Source organism: Aedes albopictus, chromosome 1 (assembly GCF_035046485.1).
Source record: "Aedes albopictus strain Foshan chromosome 1, AalbF5, whole genome shotgun sequence".
Classification (NCBI taxonomy): Eukaryota; Metazoa; Arthropoda; class Insecta; order Diptera; family Culicidae; genus Aedes; species Aedes albopictus.
The window spans coordinates 80,064,557-80,088,200 of NC_085136.1; the positions used below are offsets into that span (position 1 = coordinate 80,064,557).

At 41.9% G+C, this 23,644-nt stretch overlaps 1 protein-coding gene across 1 annotated transcript in view; it reads left to right on the forward strand.

Annotated features, from left to right (window-relative positions):
• Window positions 1-23,644, forward strand: part of LOC109421987 (pituitary homeobox homolog Ptx1) — a 208,281-nt gene that overhangs the window by 31,972 nt on the left and 152,665 nt on the right. The window contains exon 2 of the mRNA XM_029855051.2: window positions 20,690-21,299. Coding sequence (XP_029710911.1) covers window positions 20,894-21,299 — 406 coding nt within the window. The 5' untranslated portion in view covers window positions 20,690-20,893. The remainder of the gene's footprint in view (window positions 1-20,689; window positions 21,300-23,644) is intronic.

A 23,644-nucleotide genomic window follows, 5' to 3' on the forward strand; every position in this document is an offset into this window, starting at 1 on the left:
TTATTAGGAAACCCAAGAGTTCTGGAAAGCCAAAGTTGACCCATTTGTATGAAGATTTCACTTTTTTGAGCTCCGTCCCGAAAGGGATATAGTAAGTATCATAATTCACTTAGTTACGATTTTGATATTATAACAAATTTTGCTTTCCGCTTATTATCAATGACATATAAATATCAAAATTTTTTTTTATCTGTATTAACGAGATTTTTTGCCCTTGGCTAGTTCATCTCGGGAACCACGATTTACTTCCCTTCCGAAGGAAGAACTCACATTTTGCGAGTTTGTCGGGAGTGGGATTCGATCCCAGGTCCTCGGAGGGATAGTCAAGTGTTCTAACCATCACACCAGGTCCGCTCCACGAATATCAAAATTTGTTATTGAAATATTTTCAAAATTCACTGTTATTAAGTTGTTATTGAAACTCACAAAACAAGTTATTAAAATGGTTTTCCAAGAACATTTTTTTGTTATGTTATTTGTTATTTTGCCGCTTATGACAGACAAATTTGTAACATAATATGTTATGTTAATAACTTAAAAATAATCGATTCCATGATTCAGTTATTTTACCCAAATAACACAGCTCCTTATGCTGTTGTTATTCCCTTCTGCTCGGGTAGCTACCGCAACATTGCTTGGTTGGCATGGGGATCATTAAACTATTACGGCAGCTCCGACCTATACATTTGATTGTTTTTTTTTTTCAATTTTCAATCACAGATGTCATACTCATTAATCCATACACACCCGCTAACTTACTGATTAACTCATTTACTCACACATTCACTCACTTATAGGCTCACTCACTCACAAACTCACTCGCCAGTTTACTAACATACCAAAACACTCACTCATCAACTTGCTAACTCACTGCATCTCACTATTTCACTCACATATTCATTCACCAACAGGATCACGTACTCACTGATTCATTCACTCATTTACTAGTTTACTCACTCACTCACACGCTCACCTAATCACTCGATTATCAGCTCACCAACTAATCACTATGTCAACTCACTACATCACTCAACTTCTCAACTCTCTACATCAGTCACTTATTCATTTAATCACTCATCAACATACTATGTACCTCACTCACTCATTAACTCTGGAGATGAGCTTGCTAAAAGCACTTCCAATTTACAGTTTGCTGGCCCAGAATCAATCTGCGGTATACCAAACTGTACAGCAAAAATGGAACTGAAAGGATGGGCTGAGCAGAGGGGGATATCCAATTAGATGGATGCAATCAGTTAAAACTACTTATAATAACAAGCTTTATGTACATACACTGGCCTAGCAACTGGAAACTGCCTGAGCAGGTATCACTTGAAAAATAGTGGCCAAATTCAGAGTGATGTCTGTCGTTTCTGTTACACGGAATATCTACCGTGCACTTATGGTGCTTTATACACATGCAGCTAACGATTCCTATACTGTAGTTACTTGCATTTGGGCCGATGCAAATATAATTTTGCACTTGCTTTCAAACTTACTAACTCACTAACTCTCCAACTTACTCGCTAATTTTCAAATTCACTATCACACAAACTCACTTACTCAGTAATCAGCTATCTCACTCATTCATATACTTTACATACTCACTCAATCATTCACATCCTCATTTATCAATACATTCATTCACTCATTCGTTAGCGTTAGCGTTAGCGTAGTTACGGTATACTTCGTAGATTGGATACTAACATCATTCATGTACCTTTCGCTTAACTTGCTTGGATTGCTTTCAATACACTAATTCACTCTTTCACTCACTTACTCATTATCTTCCTCATTCAAAAAATCGCTGATTAACTTAAGGACAAACGTCTTGAAATCCCGCTTCAACAGTGCATCAGAACTTCAGACGCACAAATCTTAAGAAGCAAGCTTCAAACAACAGAGAATTTCATTACTCTGTTCATGCTCACTTGTAATAAGCTTAAAATAAAACGATCAGATGCGCTGGTTTTGTTTATGAAGAGATTTGTGCCTTCGAAATCGTGAGTAGGTCCCGAAGTCGGCCATTGTGGCGGCCATTTTGGGATTCCAACAAGTCTGTCCTTAAGCCCCATTAGAATACCTTCTTTTCTGTAGTTTTCTTGAAAGTTGCTCAAAATTGTCCCATATCTTATAACCGATGTTATTGTGTAGCCCAGGCTGTGTCGAAAAACTTTGTCGAAGACCGCAAAGCGATCCGATGTATGTGGAATAAGTTATTCACTTGGCAATTCCTGCCAAAATTAGGGTTGCATTATTGATGTTATTCTTTTACATGTTAAATGGTAAGCACTTTCAGCCGATTAGCAGGTTATAACTTCTGTCACAAGACTCGGATCACTTTGTGGTCTTCGACAAAGTTTTCAAGACATCTAAAGCTATACTTTTACACAATCGGTTACATACTATCAGAATAATTTTAATATTTCATAAGGAAAATTCAAAAAAATAGTTTTCCCATACAAAATCCCATATAAATTTCTATCGCGATGCGCAAAGTGTAAGCATAACCAATCGCGCGCAAATTTCGCACAGTCGTTCACAGTTTTGGACCCGAAATGGAACCAAAAAAAAAAATTGATCTGAAAAAAACGACCTCTACAACGTACGCTTATATGCATATGCATCACTTTAAATGAAGATTCAAGCAAAAAAAAAATCAAAGGAAAAAGTTTGCAGCGCATTGTGACTATCCATCGCTGAGTATAGGTTGTTGAGACTCGACCCCGCTGTGGTGTCAACATTTTTCAGGCTCAGTGAACTCAATGTTCATCGTTGCACTCATCTATAGTTACCCATTTCGAATTGAGACTGAGATCACAATAAAACTGAACGTACTCTGAACGTGAGCCCATTAGCTGATAAAACAGTATGAGAAAGATTAAGCAACTTCGAGTGGCTTCAACCTTCCTTACTAAACAGGGCTAATGTACACAAACGTTCATTATTGCTTCATTCGCTGAAACATGAAAAAGGCGATGATAAAAGAAATGTATGGAGCTTTCATTTACGAAACCGCGTAAATAAGAACCGCATTCAAAAGACCTGACTGTATTGATTCTTTCAACCGTCGATAAAGAAACAAACTCGCTTTGCAACTCTGATTGTGTATGAATGAATGGTAGAGACTGGTTGTGATTGAGCGAGTGTTTCCCATGCCTATTGGCGAGTGCCGCTTTGTCTTGCAATGAAATTTTACATTTACTGCACTCTAAATGCTGAATATTCTTACTGGAAGCTTGTGATTCCATGAAGAAGTTGAAGATTCTTCTAGATTTTACGAGAAGATAGTTGAATCAAAATGGATACTGGGTATCCATTTTAGAGAGAAAAAAGGGGGGGGGGGGTGTCTTCAAGGTCAAGCAGATATTTCCGGCAAACTAACGATGCCAGAAATATGTTACAAACACCTTGTGAACGCGACAGAATCGGGATGTTAAAATGCATCTAAAAATCCTTCACAATGATTGTTTCTGAAATTGAGGCAACATCTTTAGAGATTACTTTTGGAATATCTTACAGGATTTTTCACAAGACTCATTCCGTTTTTCATGACCAGCAAAATTTTTTGCTGAACTTTCAGCAAAGTTTGCTGAATTTCAGCAAAACGTTACTGGTGGTCAGCTGAGTTTACTGAGCAAATCAGCAAAATTTTGCTGAGTTTCCGCAAAATTTTTACTGAAAACTTCAGCTCGGCAAAATTTAGCAAAATTTTGCTGAAACCCTCAATTGATTTTTGGTGTGTACATAACTGATTACACTTCGAAGAGGGTATTCTGCTTGGAGGGTTCGAAAAGTCGGTACAAGATTGTAAGAGTTTCATACATAAGGCTCAAATGTCTTGCAAAAAAACGGAGGCGAAAGACAACATAGAAGTGGCTTCAAACTTTAACATTGAAATTGTCTATTTCACAACATATCAAATATATAGAGCTTTATTTGAATCTGTATGACCAGTGTCGCCAGTATTTTGTTTGTCCCAACGTGAAACAATTGTAGAACATTAGAATTGCGTATTTTACACCATATCAAAGTTATTGAGTTATATATGAATCTGTTTGATCAGTGTTGCCAGCAATAAAATTATTTTTTTGCCCCAACGTGAAACAATGTACTGTACTTGAGATGAACTATAACATTGTCGAACATGTGAATTGGAATCTGTATGACCAGTGATTCCAGTATTTTTTTTTTGTCTCAACGTGAAACAATGTACTGCACTTGAGGTGCATTATAACATTGTTGAACATTCGAATTGTCTATCTCACAACATATCAGAGATATAAAGCTATATTTTAATCTGTATGATCAGTGTTGCCAGCAATAATTTTTTTTTGTCCCAACGTGAAATAATGTACTGCGCTTGAGGTGCACTATAACATTGTAGAACATTCGAATTGCCTATAGCCCACCGTATCAGATATATAGAGCTATATTTGAATCTGTATGACCAGCAATAACCTGTATTGCCAGCAATAATATATTTTTTGTGTCCAAAAGTGAAACAATGTACTGCACTTCAGGTGTACTATAACATTGTCGAACATTCGAATTGCCTATCTCACACCGGATCTGTGATATTGAGCTATATTTCAATCTACATGACCAGTGTTGCCAGCTTGTACAAAAATTATGTGTTAATAAATGATGTCAAAAATTTCTGTATTTTAAAATGACACCAAAGATGCCACTTGACTTCCACATAATCTTAACTGAACAATCAAATTATCTATTATCTCACAATTGCGTTGATCGATGTTTAACATTATGCAGTGTTGCCAGTTGCAGTGATTATTTTGAAGAATCAAATGTTACAAAGATAAGTACTCAAGGTAAATCCAGTTGACTTGCTGACTTGACGTCTACTTTAATTATGCTGAAGAGTATTTTATATTGCATACATTCATATGTATATATTCAGCAATATGTAGCCAGTGTTGCCATCTAACAAAAGAAATAATGATACCAGGAGCAGTCACTGGTTGGCCTTTGTTGTGCTTTCGAACTTTTCTGAACATTACATGTGTATAAAAAGTTAAAAAGTGGACGTAAATCAATCCGGCGTAAAATGAGTTGGTGATTGAGTGAGTGTGAGCTGCCCTAAAATAGAGTGAGTTGTTGACCGAGTCAGACTAAGAAAGTTATAGAGCTTAGGATCGAAAGGTTCTCGAATTTTAGTGTATTCTTAAAAGAATTAGTGAGTTGGTGTACTCACCAGTGTGTATGAATTAATGAGTCAGTGAATAAGAGCAGTGAGTTGGTCATTAACCCTATGAGTACGTCAAGTGTGTTTCGTGAGACTAAGATGACTAGTAAGTGAATTAGCGAGTTAGTCAGTAAGTGAGCAATCGAGAAGTACCCAGGTTACAATTTGATGCTGTACAAACATTCCTTCAACTATTTAAAATCAGCCTTCATTTGAACAAAAGCTGAGCACAAGAAGTACAATCCTTTATTCAGCTCCTAAACATCTAGTTTTGGTGATTTTTTTCAACCTTTAGCTGATTTGAGGTTCTTCGAAAGGCTGTTTTAAAGCTTAATATGCGCTTAATCAGTAATCTATCAAATTCATCACTCACCTTAGCACCTACACCACACAGAATTGTATGTGTATCCTCGAAAACAAGTGCATTACTTGTTGTGTCTGAATAGTGAAGAACGTAAGTTGAACTAAACCTGTATTAAGGCTGAAGAAGCGATGTGAACTTCACAAAAACATGCTTGGGTCTGCTGTCAAAAAATATTTGATTGAAGATTGAACAACAGATGATTAATTCTGCATGTTGGTGTACTATTCAACTTGATATTCAGCCATTTATGTATTGCTGATTATAGAGGCTGAACGTGCCATACTTCAGACCAATATCCAGCTGTCATTGTGTTCAGCCACTGACACCATTAACCAGCCACTATTCAGCTTGTACTCTCACTGTTCAGCATTCATTGTTACTTGGGTAGTTATTGCACTAGTCCATGTTTTTGCAATTAAATCGTGAAAACAAGATGAAATAAATTTAAAAAAAACTTTCAACTGGGTAGAAGTTGATGAGTGTCGACCCCACAGTGGTGTCAAAATTCGCTGGCCGAGTGAACTCGCAACTGGTGGTGTTGATTGAATCTTTTGAATCAATGAATGCATTTTGACTAAATCGGTTGAATGCAAGTGTAAATGTTACTCGATTATTGAGAGTTGAAGCACTTTTGTTTGAGTAGTGTGCGGTAGTTCGGCAGCAGCAAAGCTTCGCGCGCTCGCTTTGCTAGATTTTTGCGATTTTCTTTCCCCTTCTCTCTGCGGGGCTCCGACGACGGGACGCCAAGCAATCAGTAGTGTGCGGTAGTTCGGCAGCAGCAAAGTTTCGCGCGCTCGCTTTGCTAGGTTTTTGCGATTTTTTTTTTCCTCTTCCCTCTGCGGGGCTCAGACGACGGGACGCCAAACAGTCAGTAGTGTGCGGTAGTTCGGCAGCAGCAAAGCTTCGGGCGCTCGCTTTGCTAGATTTTTGCGATTTTCTTTCCCCTTCTCTCTGCGGGGCTCCGACGACGGGACGCCAAGCAATCAGTAGTGTGCGGTAGTTCGGCAGCAGCAAAGTTTCGCGCGCTCGCTTTGCTAGATTTTTGCGAGAGTGAGTTTTTGGAGGCACAGTGTACAGGCCGCGTTTTCATTCGGTCGTCGTCGTCGTCTATTTGACTGCTCATCTTCGTACGGGGCGATTTATGATACGATAAATGCAACAACAACATTTATTGCGATTTTAGTCAACAGACATTGAAATGTTCGTCACGTCAAGTGTCGGCCCAAGTTCCAAAGCCACGTTGGTTCAAATCACTTTATTATCTCTTTCGTTAATTTTCGCACTTCGAAAACTATCTGAATGGTTCGTCATCTTCGATGTCGACATGTGTTTTGTTTTAGTCCAAATGAAAATAAGTGGTTTGATATTAATAGGGTTGCATGAATCACTCCACTTACCAAAGTGAACCCATATCATGCGCCCTTTCCCCTCCCCACTAACAAAAAGTCCTTCCCATGACAGACGTGGAGACGCAGAGGTGATCTCGGTCTTTAGTAAGCAACGCACGTCATAATAACATTCCTTTTCTTCCTCGATGACCGTAAGGACGTGGCCGGCGCCGTTATTGACCTAATAAAGTTTGGAATTCTCGAAGATGCACATTGAGGACGGTAAGCTACTCCCAAGCTCCGTCTGTTGGTTCCTTGTGCAACTTCGATTGTTCTGGTCAATCACGGAGTAGCAACTACGAATAGTACGGTCATCTATGCTCATGCTCATGCTATTGAGAGTTGAAGCACTTTTGTATTCATTCATCGGTAAAACATCATTAATTGTATAGATAAACCAGTTGACGTATCTGGCACCACTTCCGAACCCCAGAAGCCGCCCGTCATCCAGTCTACAAAGTCCCGCTGACTGTGCTTCGTAAAGGGAAGCCATTGCTCCATGTTTAACAGTTCATTTATGTATGTGTTTAACCTTACCCCACACGTCCCAGCCGTATACCATTCCATCCAATTCAGTCGCAGAACCCTCCACATGAGGGACCGACGCCGACCGGTGGCAAGATGGCAGTTGGTTGGCATTAAAATTATGTTTTCGCATACATTCCATTTTTTTTGCTCCGTTTCTTTGTTGTTCATTTTTACGCCATAGTACGACGACAACGACGCGTCGGTGATGGTGGTACTAGGGAGCAGACGCGGAGGTGTAGCATATTTATCTCCGCACACTTCAGAAAAGTTGAACCGTGTGTGTTCAAAAACTCCTCTGCTGGTCCCCGGACCCGAGGGACCGGCGAGCGAAAAAAAACTTTCATTCTTTATCGCATGTGCTTCATTTTTATGTTATTCGATTTTTATATGGATGGCGGTACCGTCGGCGCGGTGGCTTTGGCTATAGAGTGCAAATAAATAATGCTCCTCACCGTCGTTGGTTGGTGAAAAATGTTCAAAGGAAGCCGTCCGTCGTCGTTACCGAACGGTGTTGGGGGTTGAGAACCCTCTGTTGTTCGATTACGATGAGGAAGGTCTTTTCGAGGATTCTTTTATGTCAATAAACGCTTTGATAAAGTTTATTGAAAGTGAATGTATGCTGCATGGTATGGTGACAAATCGGTATTGACTTATCAATATGGTTTGTTGAATCCTGAAAACTGTCATTTATTTTCTTCATTCGCCAATTTTAATAAGACGAATTTAGTTTAACTAGTTGTTCACAGTTCAAACAGAACAACACTGGATGAAGGATTTGCAATAATTGAGTTCCCTGATCAAGGGCCCAAATGTAATAGAAACGTCGGACAATTCAACATAAAGTACCCCAGATAAACTAACTTAGGGCTAAAAATCTCGTTAATACAGATATTAAAAAACATTAGTGAGCAAAATTTTTATTTTATCGAGATTGAAAAGCTATTTTTACGTTAAATTTCCCCACAGTAGAAACCAAAACTGATGCAAAATTACAAGAGGCTCTTCATAAATCATGTAGACAAAATTTTGGTCATCTCAATTGATATTGAAGGTGAATCGTGAAATCTTTTCCCTCGAAGAAGACTTATCCTCTACTAGTTTTCCATACAAGAAAAAAATATGTCCATTTCATCCAAAGCAAACAAAAACAAGAAACGTCTCCGCCTTCATTCCTACATACCTACTCGCATTTTCGAAGGAAATCGATTATTCTCCTTGACAGCAGCCTAGCAGCCGCCAAAGAAGGGGGTGGGGGTGCCACAAGCACGCGCGTGTCTCCATTCGGTGAAAATCCATTTTCATTTTCTGTGGAAAACTGCACGACGGCAACGACTGGTTTCCCAACCAGTTCATCTGTTTGCAATGATTTTCCCTCCATCCGAACCTCGTGGTTTATGTGTGTCTGTATTTGTGCATGTGCTTGCGCACTGTTGAACAACAGTAGTGGCATCATTTGGAATGGAGTACCTAATGGCGGAGTGGGGGAAAATGGCTATTTCGGTGCGAGGGAAGTAGTGGAACGGGAAAAGTTTATCTTTTTCGTAGAATTGCTTGCTCTGTGACAAGTTTTCCAATGTGTGCTTACTGTTTAAGAATTGAAGATTGTAGTGTATTACTTATTGCATCGTTTAGATCCTCCTCAACTGCAAATAGCCAACGTGTGCGTCCCTTCCTGGTTATCTGCTAAATAACATTTGTTAAGTTGTAATTTCTCCGACATACGAGCTACGTGGCCAGCCCACCGCAGCATGCCGTGTTTTATTCGCTTCACTATAGCCATCTCTTTCAATTTGTTGGTACCTACAATTCGTAGTTCATGCAATCTTCTGGTTTACCGCTGAGCATTCTTCAGCAGCGCTTTACGTTCAATAAATTTATCTCATTGTCCACGATTCTTGGCCGTATGGAATGACTGGAAGAATTAGAATCCTGTACAACGCGAGTTTTGTCTTTGCTCGCAGCCTAAGGGTCTGTTCCAATTGGAGAATTAAAATTAATTTTTACTTAAACTTGACAGTTCGATAATTATTTCCTTAGGAGAACTGTCAAGTTTAAGTGTCAAACTGTCAAATTTAAGTAAATATTAATTTTAATTCGCCAATTGGAACAGACCCTAAGTGGCTTCAGCTGGTTTCATGGGTAACATCACTATAGTACGCTCCTATCAAGATAAATATTCACAACTTTAAACCTATCACCACAACCAAGACCGGACCAACGTTGATTATCAGGCAATCATGTACCTGACGTTTGTGGTGTTAATCGTAAGTTCAATCTTAGCAGTCTCCCTCTTAACACGTTAACGGTTAGGGTGTCTCACAATTTAAATCTTCATTAAAATTTGTTTCATGAAAACAGTCCCGGCAATACTCCCTGATGGCGGGGCCCGTGGCGTAGTTGGTCACACGTTCGCTTTATATGCGAATGGTCATGGGTTTGATTCCCAGCCCCGGCACTTGCAATTTTTCGTCAGTTACTCTTCCCCCGAGAGCGGCTGACATTGACCCTCTTCTGAGCCTACGGCTCAAACGGACCCGGATACCTGGACATCGGCGAACTGCAACTCATAAAGGACCCCCAATCGGACTGGAAAAGGAACAACAGCCACCCATCCACATCCTCGTGCTCTTCATTCTATCATTAATAGAGTAGAACAGTAAAAGAAGCACGCAGGTAACCAGTTTAATATAGAACAATAAAATAGAATACATCTAGGCGCTGTACAAAGTCTAAGTGCAGCTGTAAATTGTTATCGCTCACGTAGTGCCCAAGTGGACAAATAGAACTGTAAATTAGGTTAAGTGATTAAGAATTACAAAAAAAAATACTCCCTGAAGGAATCTGTAGAAAAATACCAGGAAGAATCCCTGAAGAAATCCTAATGGAATCCCATACAGGAATCTTAATGATATGCTGGAATGGGTCTATGAAGGAATCCCAGCAGTGATTCCTGAAGGAATACCGACTGAAACACTTGAAAGAATTCTTTCAAGATTTTCTAAAGGAATCCCGGCAGAAATCCCTGAAGGAATCCCGGGAGGATTCCCAAAAGGAATTCTGGGAGGAACATCTGTAAGAATCCTGAGAGGAATCTCAAAAAATACCACAGAAGAAATCCCGGGAGGAATCCCTGTAAAATCCCGAGAATAATCTTTCAAGGAATACCAGCTGGAAGCCCGGCACGAATACCTTAAGAATACCACTATGATTCTCTGATCATACAGTATGCGGCAGGAAAAAAAATGCGAAAGTGTTTTCAACTTCAAACCTTATTTTCGTCCATTCAAAGTTAACAAATCTATGTTTGAACGTTCCATGATCTCCAACATGGTTATTTTCTAACAAGTTCCTAATTCCTTTTTCTAATTCGGTAATCTGCCTTTACAATATGGCGCCTGAAACTGAAGACAATTTGCATTTTCAAACCAAAGAAACAAAATCAAAAGATTTTTTACGCGATCTGTCCTCCGCGAATGGAATCCTTTTTTTTTCAGGAGGAATCTTTGAAGGAATCCTAGCAGGATTTTCCAAAGGGATTCTTTAAGAAATTTTGGAAGGAATCCCAGAAGGAATCCTCGAAGGAATACCGACTAGAATACTAAAAAGAAACCTCTCAGTATTATTTGAAGCAATCCCTGCAGAAATCCCTGAAGAAATCTCAGGAGGAATCCACACAGGTGTTGCGGAAGGAACATCTGGAGGAATTCTGGAAAGAGTCTCGAGGGGAATGCCTGAAGAAATCCTGGAAAGAATTCATGAAGGTATCTCGGATAAATCTCTTCTCATTTCATCTCGTTTCATCACTCTACTTTCTACCCACTACCCTATCCTTCACTCTTTACTCTACCTAACCGTCTCCCCTGTACTCTACCCTAACCCTTTATTATACGCTTAGTGCTAACCCTCGATCCTACCGCCTACTCTACCATTTTGCCTAACCACCTCTACCCTCTACCCTTTACCATAACTCTATACCCTAATCTCTTCCCTACCGTCTATCCTAACTCCAGCTTTCTCAAACTTTGGGTCGTGACCCACCAGCTGACAGTAAGAAGTTTGAGAGAGGCTGCTCTAATCTAACCTCTTTTGTATCCTCTACCCTACCCTTCACCCTCGGTAGAATTTGGTGCTGCTGCCGAGGCCAGGGAAACCTCCCGGCGATGCCTATTGGATATCCTTGACAAGTGGTTGGAGAGAGTAGTCCTAAACAGGCCCACGAAATACCCGGAGAGTGAGAGCAGTCTTTCAGAAATGCAGTTCGTATTCCGGGAAGGCAGGTGTATATGTTGTATATGCCATCAGAGGATGCTATGCAGAAGGCGTTCAACCAAGACAGCTGGGCAGAAAAAGCTGATTCGTTATTATATACATAGGTTGAGAGGGCGCCAGTGTATCTGTGCCAGATTCCGAAAAATTATTTTCTGAAGCGCAGACTGATCTACCTAACAGACGTTGGAAAGAAAAATTTGGCTATTTTGGCGGGTGTTCCACAGGGATCTATTCTGGGCCCGACTGTCTGGAATGCCATGCATGACGAGGTATGAAAGCTGAACCTTCCCAGAGATGTAAAGATAGTTGACTTTGCGGATGACGTGGCGCTGCTATTAATCGGGGAAACACGAGAGGAAGTGGAAGTACTGGTCACGGAGGCGATAGTTGCGGTGGAAGACTGGATCCGGGAGAGGAAGCTATCTCTACAAGACCGAAATGGTAGTCATTAGCAACCGAAAGGCAGTAAAGCATACATTAATTGTGGTTGGCGAGTGCGAAGTGAGGCAGGCACTTGGAATGTAAGACGACCGACTGAACTTCAACTACCATTTCGTCTGCAAGAAGGCCAAGGTGGCGATCGAAGTATGCCTAACAACTCTGCGATCATAGACTGCAAGCGGAGACTACATGCAAGCGTTTGAACCTTGTGCATCAGGTTTGCAGGTCCAGTGTGGTTGGTCTGTGTTGTAGTTTGTATCGAACCATATCATCGGACGCATTGTGCGTAATAGCGAATGCTACAGGGACCGAAGCACAAGAGGAGTACGGGAGAGAAAGTGCGAGCCAGCACACTACTCAAGCGGCAGCAACAATGGGACAACGATGTGAATGGCAGGTAGACACATTCCCAATCTGTCGATGCGGGTCACCAGAGCACACGGGGCGGTTAACTTCCACATGGTTCAGTTTTTGTCTGACCATGGGCGCTTCGAGCAGTACTTGCACAGATTCGGCCATGCAAGATCGAAGATTTGTCCTGACTGCCGAGAGACGGAAAAACATGGGAGCATGTAATGTTTAGCTGCCCAAGGCTTGCGCACCCACGGAGTTCGAAGAGCTCCCCTGTGATATCCGCTGGTAGCAGGAGCACCAACGGAGCTAGTAGATCACATCTGACGCCGGAGGAGCCAGGGTAAGAAAACGTGAAAGAGATGGTTTCGGAGAAATTCCTTCGCCGGGGTACTCTCTGACGGAATAGGCTAGTCGAATAGAACGTGTCGAAGTATCAGTCTGTGTCGTTGGAGCGTCAGGCTTAACCCTCTACTCTACCGTCTTTTCACCATCTACCCTACTCTCAACCCTACTCTTTACCCAAAACATTTACTCTACCCTCTGCCATACCATTCAAGCCTGTACCTTACCTTCTACCCTGACCTCTACCCTAACCCTCAACTCTACCTTATCCTCTACCTTTACCCTCCATCCCACCCTCTGCACTTCCGTCTATCTAACCCTCTACTCTCTCTGTTCAATCCTCTACCGTACTCTTCACTCTTTCCCTCTGCCATACAGTGTTGGTAAACTCACACTCAAAGCACGCTCATGAACCGCTCCTGCGTGAGCAAACTCGCACGCGATTCTGAATCGTTTTCTCACGCGCGAGAATTTCATGCAAAATCTCGCTCTCACGAGTCAAGCGTCGAAATCTCGTTCGCTTGTAAAACGAATTCAAATCAATTTGAACAACATTCAATGTTGTTGTACGCTAGATTCGCTTTTGTTCTATCATACAATCATAAAAACTTTGATGTAAATATTAAGAACACCAAGAAATAAAATAATGAGTGAAATCATGAGTCAACTCATGCATGATTTTTTCGGCGGTGAGTTTGGCGAGTCAAGAATCACGCGTGAAACAACTCAACCATGAGATTTGAGAATTTGAGTTTTTACCAACACTGCTTCCATATCCTCTAGTCTAACACTTCTACCCGCTCCCCCTACCTGCTATCCTACCTTTTGCCCTACCATCTACCCTACTTTCTGTCCTAACCAGGGTCGTGCAATTTCGAAAGGAAAACATGACGTACGACGACTGTAGCAAATCGTTTCCCATGCGAACGGACTGCTGTGATGCTTCATCTCTCACCCAGCAACACACTCGTTCGTTGCTGCTACAAAAACAAGTGTGTATGAAACATGGGATGATACACTTGGATTTTCGTTTCATTTATGATTCATTGAAATACCTACTTCAACATGCTAAAACACTATTTAAACCACATTTTTTAATAGTGGTGCACGCCAATAGAATGATAATTATGTTTTATGAAAGAGGATAACAAATTCGACCACTCGTAACCATTGAGAGACTAGCGCGCACCAGTGAGACACTAATGCTCTGACGGGTGAAGCACAAGCAATGCGACCGGGTGGGAGACTACCGAGTGCTACGATGAGTGGAAAAGTTTTTTTTAACGACCGAGTCATTAGAAAAATGTATGAAACACTTGAAGTGACTCATTCAATTGTTGCATGAAAGTGTATCATTGAAACGAAATTGTACGCCCCTGGTCCTAACCCTCTATCCCAACCATCTACCCTAGGACAGCAGGGACAGGAGTCCAGGGGCTTGACGAACCCTCTCCTCTTTTCTGCGAGCCGAGTGGGAGCCTGGGAATCTTTATTAAGCGAAAACCATTCACACATCCACCTTTGGCTCTCCTTCGGGGATTGCCCAAGCTTCGGGTTTCCAGACAGCTCATACAAGATATTCCTAGGATGTGGAGGGGTTTAACAATGGGCTCTATTGGTTCCGCCTCCAAAGTGCCTTAGCCCAAACACCCGCAGTACCAACAGGCACCTCAGGATCAATGGCAGTAAGATCCTGGCATTCTGGCATACTGGTAAACGCAAACGACAATGGAATACGGAATATGGATCGAATGGCGACGGCAGGCTGACATTTGTTCTGTTCTGTTCCCATCTGGTGGTGACACCAACTTGAAACGGCAGATAGGCTAATGGTACGTTTTCCTCCGTCACGGTAAAACCTAGCCAGGCCTCCGGATACGTTCATCATCTGTCCATCAAATTGATGGGTACTAGGCTCGGATGTAACATTCCCGCCTTACGCTGATTACATCCGACTTACGGCTCTTGAGGTATACACCATGAAGGAACGTCTTTAACCCTCGCTTGACCTCCCTGTTTCATAGACAATAAAGAGATCACGAAAGTGACTTGATTCAACGGATAGTGATGGCGGTTGAAGAGGAACCCAATAGAATGGAGACATCAACTCATACCGAGGCAGTTGGAGAGAACGCAGATGCGTTCAGAAGAAGTGGAATGGTGCAGGGATCACCAGTGACACCGGTGGAAACCACTGCGAGAACGAATAGAAGTGTGATACGGAGCGATCGCCAAGAAAGCCAACAGAAGTGCTCACACTGAACTTGAACAGCAGCACAGCTCAAGAGTCGAGTTCGATCGAGGTGAGGATAAAAGGTAAACAAGCTGTACGAGTTTGCCAAAGACAAGCAGAACCTTCATCGGAAGAGTAAGCAAACGAGGGACAAGCATCAAGTCTGCCATTGCAGCTGCGTAACGCGATCGCAAGTTGAGAGCAAAAACAGCCAAGAATTCTCTTTTGAAAGCCACGAATCGAGATACGGCAGACGCTAAAGAGCCACCGGAATACTCGCTCGGTGAAACGGGGCAGGGACACGCCAGGAGATGAGAAAATTGTGAAGAAACAGAGAAGCGAACATGAGCGCGCCAGCGATCGGAGTGATGATGGATGGCGCATTGTGAATAGCCAGAATGTGAAGAAGAAGAAGAAGTGAAAGGAGAAGGAAGAAAAGAAGAAGCAACCGAAAAAGAAAGAAGTTCGTCGGCCTCCTAGGAATAGGAAAAAAGGATAATGCATTGATCGTCGAGGCGAACGACAAGACTACGTATGTACGCTACCCTTCTTAGGAGAAAAAGGGAGGGCTTGGAGTTGAAGGAGTTGGGTGAAAACGTGGTGAAAACCAGACGCATCCAAAAAGCAGAGATGCTGTTCGATCTCAGGAAGGATCCGACGATTAAGAGTTCAGCGATCAGGGAACTTGATTACAAATCCCTGGGCAGCGCGCCCAACGTGAGAGCTTTATCACAAACGGCAGTTGCTCAAGTCCAGGATCTGGACGAAATCACGACCGATGAAGAGCTGAGGTGCGCACTGATCGAGCAGTCGATCGATGGACCGATGACAATTTGGATAAGGAAGGCACCCATACGGCGACAATCTCATCGCCTTAGAATACCCCCAAGATGCTGGTGGCAACTGACAAGATCAAAATTGGCTGGTCGGTGTGCTCACTGCGACTGGCTACCGGAGCTACCAAACAACTGTAGTGGTACTTTAAATGCATGGAGTTTGGTCACCAGGCGAGAAATTGCAAGAGTCCCGAATGGATCAGACAATGTTGGAGTTGCGCTGGAAATGGCCATGTTGCTCGGGACTGCACGGTTCAACCCAAGTGCATGCTGTGCAAGCTGGAGGACCGTAAGACGAGAGGCTTCGAGTGCTCGGCTTATAGAAAGAAGAAGTCAATCATTGCGACATTGCACAGCAACTGTTGTGGCAGTAGTCGACAACAGAGACTAAGTGTTTGCTAAGTGTGATGTTGCAATATGCGCAGAGCCGTATCGGGCAAGATCGGGTACCCCCCGAGAACGGCAATTGGGTGACGCATAGAGCCCAGATAGCGGCGATACAGGTTGTGGGCCGATTCCCCATACAAGAAGTGATCGAGAACTCATATGACGGTTTTGTGGTTGCAAAAATCAATGAGATCTTCGTGTGCAGCTGTTATGCACCTCCAAGGTGATCGGATGGGTGCGAGGCTTTAGCGATGCAGTGATGGTACGGCCAGCACATTCCGCTGAGACGGCTGTGAATTCATAATCGATGTTACGTTCTTCAGTCCGTCGCTAACAGAAGACAATAACTGAAGAGTCATTGAGGAGTATTCTTAAAGCGATCACTAGGCGATCATTCACGGCGGTGAGCCTCTACTACGACGAGGAGAACGTGGACATGCGAGTGCAGATGGAAGACATAAGACTTAGTCACACCCAGAGGGCCAGAAATGAAGTTCAGAGCGAAAGAAAGGCGAACCATGTTTCGGGAAGCACGAATTCCTTTAAAACGCAAGATTAGGCTGAATAAGTCGAACTGCTACAAAGAGCTGTGTCATGAAACCGATGCCAACCCAACAGACAACGCGTACCGAATCGTAGTAGCGAAGCTAAAGGGTCCAGTAATACGCGTGGAAATGTGCCCGGACAAACTGAGGAGGCTCGTGGAAAGTCCTTTTCTGCATCATGATATGACGCATTTTGGTCGCCTACACCATACGCAGACGGTAAAGAGCTACTGGTAATCGAAAATATCAGGAAAGCTAACTGTCCGGATGGGATCTCCAACGTAGCAGTCAGAACGGAGATACTAGCGTTTCCGGACATGATCAGGACAAAAATGCCCAGATGAAGGCTACTTCACAGTCAGATGGAAAGTTCAGAAGATGGTGCTGCTACCGAACAGGTGTTTCTTCAGAGATTACTCCAGGAGTTCCTTCAGTTCTTCTTTTAGGACGATTCTGGGATGTCTCCACGAAATCCATAAGTGGTTCATTCAGAAGATCGTAAAGGGATTCTCATTGGAGGTCCTTCAGATCTTAGACTAGGAGTTTCCTTAGCGATACTTTCTGAAGCTCTTTCTAGAATTTCTACGGGAACACAGGAATTAACCCAGGAGATTCTTCGGAGATGTCCCCAGTATTTTTTTTTTTTCATTTCGAATCAGGAATTCTCCTGGCGCTCCTTCAGAGGTCCCCTTAGGAGTCCTTACTCTAAAGGACTCCTAATAGATGTCCTTTAGAGATTAGTCTAGGAGTTCCTCCACGGATTCTTTCAGGATTTTTACAGGAATTTGTACAGGGATTAGTCCAGGAGTTCCTTCAGAGACCTGACTCTTTGAGATTCAAGGACTAGTCTAGATGTTTCTACAGAGATTCCTTCTGAAATTCTTCAGAGATCTCTCCAGAATTTCCTTCAGAGATTCTGTGTGGTATGACTCTGGCAATAAACATCTGGGAGCGGATCTGGAGTGATGGTTAGAACACTTGACTATCACGCTGAGGACCTGGGATCGAATCCCACTCCCGACAAACTCACAATATGTGAGTTCTTCCTTCGGAAGGGAAGTAAAGCGTGGGTCCCGAGATGAACTAGCCTAGGGCTAAAAATCTCGTTAATACAGATATAAAAAAAAAAAAAAAATAAACATCTCTCGTTTCCCGACGGTTTATGTTTGAAGAAAACATTTGAGATTTGTTGATTTAAATCGAGTAAGCTTAAATTTAAGAAATTTGTAACAGTATCTTTCGGAATTGGTTCAAAATTAAAAACGAATTAATTCTAGGCCCTGAAGAACCTCTTAACAAGGATTGAAACGTTGGCGAAGACTTAAAATAATCAACGCAAAGTTTCGTTGACTGCAATGCCTAAAAATGTCTAAAACACGCCAGTCGTGCCACAGACATTAATTTGAAATGGCAAATGCCTTTCTCGTATACCAAAGTGTACTGAAAGGCTATATGTTTACTCAAAAAACGAATTTTCGATGGAAACCTCGGAGGGTCAAGTCACATATACTAATCAACTCAGCTCGACGAAGTGAGATAATGTCTGTATGTGTGTGTATGTCTGTGCGCAGAATAAATTTACTCACTTTTAAGGCACTTTCCATTGGCCGATTTGAGGCACTTTCCATTAGTGGATTATAGCTCGAATCGAACTGGAATCTTACCGCATTGTTTGCTATTAAAAATGGTCTAGATTGGTCAAGGCGTTCCGGAGTTATGGTCATTTTAGTGATCCGGGTAAACTGAACCAAGCCTCATCATGCGACACGTCAAACTGCGGCGACTTTTGTAGCCTTTGGTTGACGAATTTTTTGAGGAAATCAATACTGGAGACCAAAAACTCCACGATGTCGGCCCAAAATTCAAGATAGCGGCCTAATATTCAAAATGGCGGTTCCAAAATCAAGATGGCGACTGTTTAATAGATTCTTACGCCCTAAAACCATGCAATATGGGGTATATTTAGTATAGGGTAGATGTCTGGAGTTAAAGAAATGGCGACCAAAATATCCAAGATGGCGGTCTAAAATCCAATATGGCGGCTTAAAATTCAAGATGACGTCAGTTTAATGGAGTTTTAGGGCCTAAAAACATGCAATATTGATAAATTTGGTATTGAAAAGATCTCCGCAGTCCAAAAATGATTACCACAATATCCAAGATGATGGTCTACAATACAAGATGGCGGCTCAAAATTCAAAATGACGGCTGTTTAATAGAGTTTTAGGCCCTTAAACTATGCAATATGGGTATATTCGGTATGGGGAAGATGTCCTAAGTCAAAAAAAGCTGAGCAGAATATCCAAGATGGTGGGCTAAAGTCCAGGTAACGGCTCAAAATTCAAGATGGCGGCTGTTTTATGGTGTTTTACGACCTAAAACCATGTAAGATATACCGGGGAAAGTTGAAACGGGTGGGGCAAGATGATACACGATGTTTTGAAATAGATTTCAATACAATTTGGAAATTTTTATTTCGCCAAAAGATTGTTTGAATCAAAAACTAAGTGTTATGGGTGTTATGGCATTCAAGTTGTTTACCATCATTGGATAACATCATGTTATCCCGCTTTTTTATCTTGCCCCATCCGTTTCAACTTTCCTCGGTGTACCTTAATATGAAAAATGGCAGTCCAAAAAAGCCGACCGATATAACCAATATGGTGGTCTAAAATCCAGATAACGGTTTAGGCTCTAAACCCGTGCAATATGGGTATATTTTGTATGGGGAAGTTATCTGGAGTCCAAAATTCACGAGAAGGGCGTCATCACCGCAAGGTGGATCAATTAGGGTTTTTTTAACATCGGATCAACATTTTGAATATTCTCGAATGATGGTTTCATGCTAAGGAGGAATGTTTATTATTCAGCTATTGAAGACCTTAACATACTCAAACTAAATAAATAAGCAGGACATCATAACTTTTCCACTAACCACCCCACTTTCTCGCTTTCTTTTGATTAGCATCAATCTGGGTCATGGGGTGCAAAAACTTCTTCCCCGCGTCCCACCCCTGTGACACCACACCCCTTCCACTAACCCCGGGGCGGGGGTGGGTCATTATTCACTGCCACACGATCTGACGGCGGTCGACACCGTTGGATGTCCATAATTCACCCCATTTTGGGATGGGCGTATCGTCGTAGGTACCTACTGTGCTGGTGTCCCGAATTCAAACGCCTGCCAGTCCGTCCATCCGTCCGGGGTGCCTTCACCTAACCGCAATAATTTTCCGAAGGAACGCGCATCAGGGATTAACATTTTCCCGGTCTACGCTTCGGTCTCCGCCGGTCGGTCGGTCGGTCGGGTGCCAACAACCACACTTTTCCACAACTACCTACTCTTTGTGTGTATGTTTGCTATTTCCAACTGGTCGTCGGAGGTCCAAGAAGAAGGGGAAGGTGGATGGACGGCACGAGACGTCTCTCGGAGGCATTTCCATTTTAATTTATTTAAATCTTTTCAGCTTGAGGAGATGCTTTCGTTTACCGTCGCATTGCTCCGCTTTCGCTTTTTCAGTTTTATTTTTAATTAAAGTTAATCCCTACGATTTGATGATGTGTTTCGGGGCTCTTCTGCTCGACGGGTTCGCGTCGGTTCGGATCTCCACTACACTACTGGATGGGCGTTCGAAACGGCGAACGAACGAACGCGTGCGTGATTCGAAATTATTTAAGACGTGTTTTCGGTAGTCTTTGAGAGCAAGGAGGGAGGGATTACCGTTCCAGTCAACTTTGAACTTTGAATGTTTCGTGCTCTATTAATGACCATATTTCTATGTTTATTCGTTTTCAGGTTCAACGGCTCTTCGAGAGAAGAGAGAAACAGAAGCGTCGCGCGAGTGCTACCAAAGCGCAGTCCGCTGTCCGCGAAACAGCGATCCCTTTTTGAGACCCCCGGTACAAGAAAACAGTCAAAACGATTTATCTCCGGCCGTACAAGGACATCTTCCCGGGCGGTGGCCATAACCAGTTGAGCTCGTTATACCCACAGTCCGTGATGGAACGTGGAGTTGGAGCGGGCACTGGGGCTGGCGGCGCCGGGAACGGTACCGGGCTCGATTCGATGACCGATACCAGCGGGCTCTGCCTGCAGGATCTGGTCGGGAACGGTGGCGGTGGTACCGGTGGAGGCGGAGGTGGTGGTGGAGGAGGAACCAATACCAATGGGACCTCGGACCATCACCTGCACCATAACCACAACAGCCACAACCATCACGGGTCGCTGCACGATTCGGTGACGGGCGGTGGGGTCAGTGTGAGTTCGGCCCTGACCAGCCTGATGAGTCCCGGGATCAACAGCGGGCTCGGCCATCTGCATCATGGTACTCCGGATCTCAGTGCACATCACCACCACCATCAGCACCCGTCGTCGGTGCTGCATGAGCCGCTCGAGAAGCTAAAGTGTAAGTAGATGAATATTTTTCTTCTTTTAAGTAATAATAGTTCATTACCTAAAAAAGTAACAACTTTACTCAATATTTCTCCCGAGAGATTTCTCAATGAATGTTTCAACAACAATACACAGTGTAAAAAGCTGTAAAACGCGAATAAATGCTATATTACTGCTTGGAGTAATTTGGATTGGACCATTTTTGAAGGCTTTTTTATAATTCTTCCAGAATTTTTGGGGGAACCAACAGGAAATTTTTCGACTGCTCCTCAAATCATTCTTCCTTAGATTTTTCCATGGTTTTTCGCAAAAAATTCTTCAAGAAGTTCTCAAGGTTTCTCTTCTAAAAATTCTTCAATCAGTTTCAATTTTTCAGTATTTTTTTTCAATAAGTTTTTAGGATTTTTTCTGAATTTAAGAAAAAATCTTCCAGAATATTTTTGTCAAATTTTCTACAGGAATCTATTTATATCTAAGAAATTTTTACAGGAATTTATTCACGGATTGCTACCCGATTTTCTGCAAGTTCCTGTAGTATCTCTTTAACGATATCTTCAGTATTTTCTCTAAACATTCCTCCAGCAGTTTTTCTTAAACTTCTTTTAAAAGTTTTTCTTTTATGAAGCTTCTTTCAGGATAATATTACGGATTTTGAGAATTCCTCAGAGTTTCTAAAGAGATGAGTCCTGGAAAATTTCCAAGGGGCTCCTCCATGACTTCTTAAAGACTCTCTGTATTTCTACTGCTCCTCAAATGATTCTTCCTCGGATTTCTACAGGCTTGTTCGCAAAGATTCCATAAAAAAATTAGGGTTTCTCTTCAAAACAAAAAAAAATAACTTTTAATAGTATTAATTTGTCAAGTGTTCTTTTCAAGTTTTCTTTGGGATTTTTTTTTCTAAAATTATGAACTTTATTAAGAAACACATTTCCAGGATTTTTTTTTTTTGTCTAAATTTCAACAGGAATCTATTTATGTCTAAGAAAATTCTACGGGGATTCATTCACGGATGATATCTTCAGCATTTTCTCTATTTGTTTTTTTTTTTAATGTTTTCCACAAGGTTTTTTTTTATGAATTTATAAAGGTCTTTTTATGCAGCTTCTTTACAGTTTCTATAAAGATGAGTCCTGGACAATTTTCAAGGGGTTCTTCCATGACTTCTTAAGTACTCTTTCACTCAATTGATTCTCCGGGATTTTAACCTAGGATTTCTAAAATATTTCTCCAGGATTTTTTTCAAGGATTCCTTCAAAAATTTATCCAGGATCATTCTTAAAACCCTAATTAATCCACCTGGCGGTGATGGCGCCTTTCTCGTGCCTTCGAAAACACATTTCAACACAACTCAAGTGACATGTAACCGGGGAAGTTTTTCGGCTTCGCAGATTTCATGGCACAGAGATCATATCGTTTATCTGGCTTTCGATTTTTGAGTCTTAAACTCTTGAAAAACAGCCACCATCTTGAATTTTGAGACGCCATCTTGGATATTCTGGTTGCCATTTTTGGACTTTGGACATCTTCACCATACCAAATATACCCATATTGCATGGTTTTAGAGTCTAAAACTCTAATGAACAGTCGCCATCTTGATTTTGGAACTGACATCTTGAATTTTGGGCTGACATCGTGCAATTTCTGGTCTCCAGTGCTCATTTCCGCATAAACTTCGTCAACCATGCTAAAGGTTACAAAAATCGCCGCAGTTTGATGTGTCGCATGATGGGGCTTGGTTCACTTTTATATTCGGCCAGTTCCACCGGTGCTGTTCCGGATCACTGAAATGGCCATAACTCCGGAACGCCTCGACCGATCTGAACCATCTTCAATTGCTAACAATGCGGTAAAATTCCGTTTCGATTCGAGTTCTTATCCGAAAAATCGGCCAACGGGAAGTGCCTTAAAAATGTGTGAACTTTTTTTTGCGCACAGACATACATACATACACACATACAGACATCATCTCAATTCGTCGAAATGAGTTAATTGGTATATGTGACTGGACCCTCCGAGCCTTCTATCGAAAATTCGTTTTTTGAGTGAACATATAGCCTTTCAGTACAATATGTAATATGTAATCCATATTTTTAAAGATTTCTCAGTGAATTTTCGAGAATTTTTCTCTAAATTTCTCCAGCGGTTTGTTCAACAGATTTTTCAAGGATTTCACCAGAATTTTATCAATGGTTTTCTCCAAGGATTTCTCTGGAATCTTCTCAGAAGATTTTTCCGTCTTTGTTTTTCATGGAATTTCCCATAGTTCTTGAAGTATTTTTTTTATTTTTCTTGGCGTTTTCAAAATTTGTCTTCATGACTTCGTTCATAAATTTCTTAAAAAAATCTACAATTTTTTTT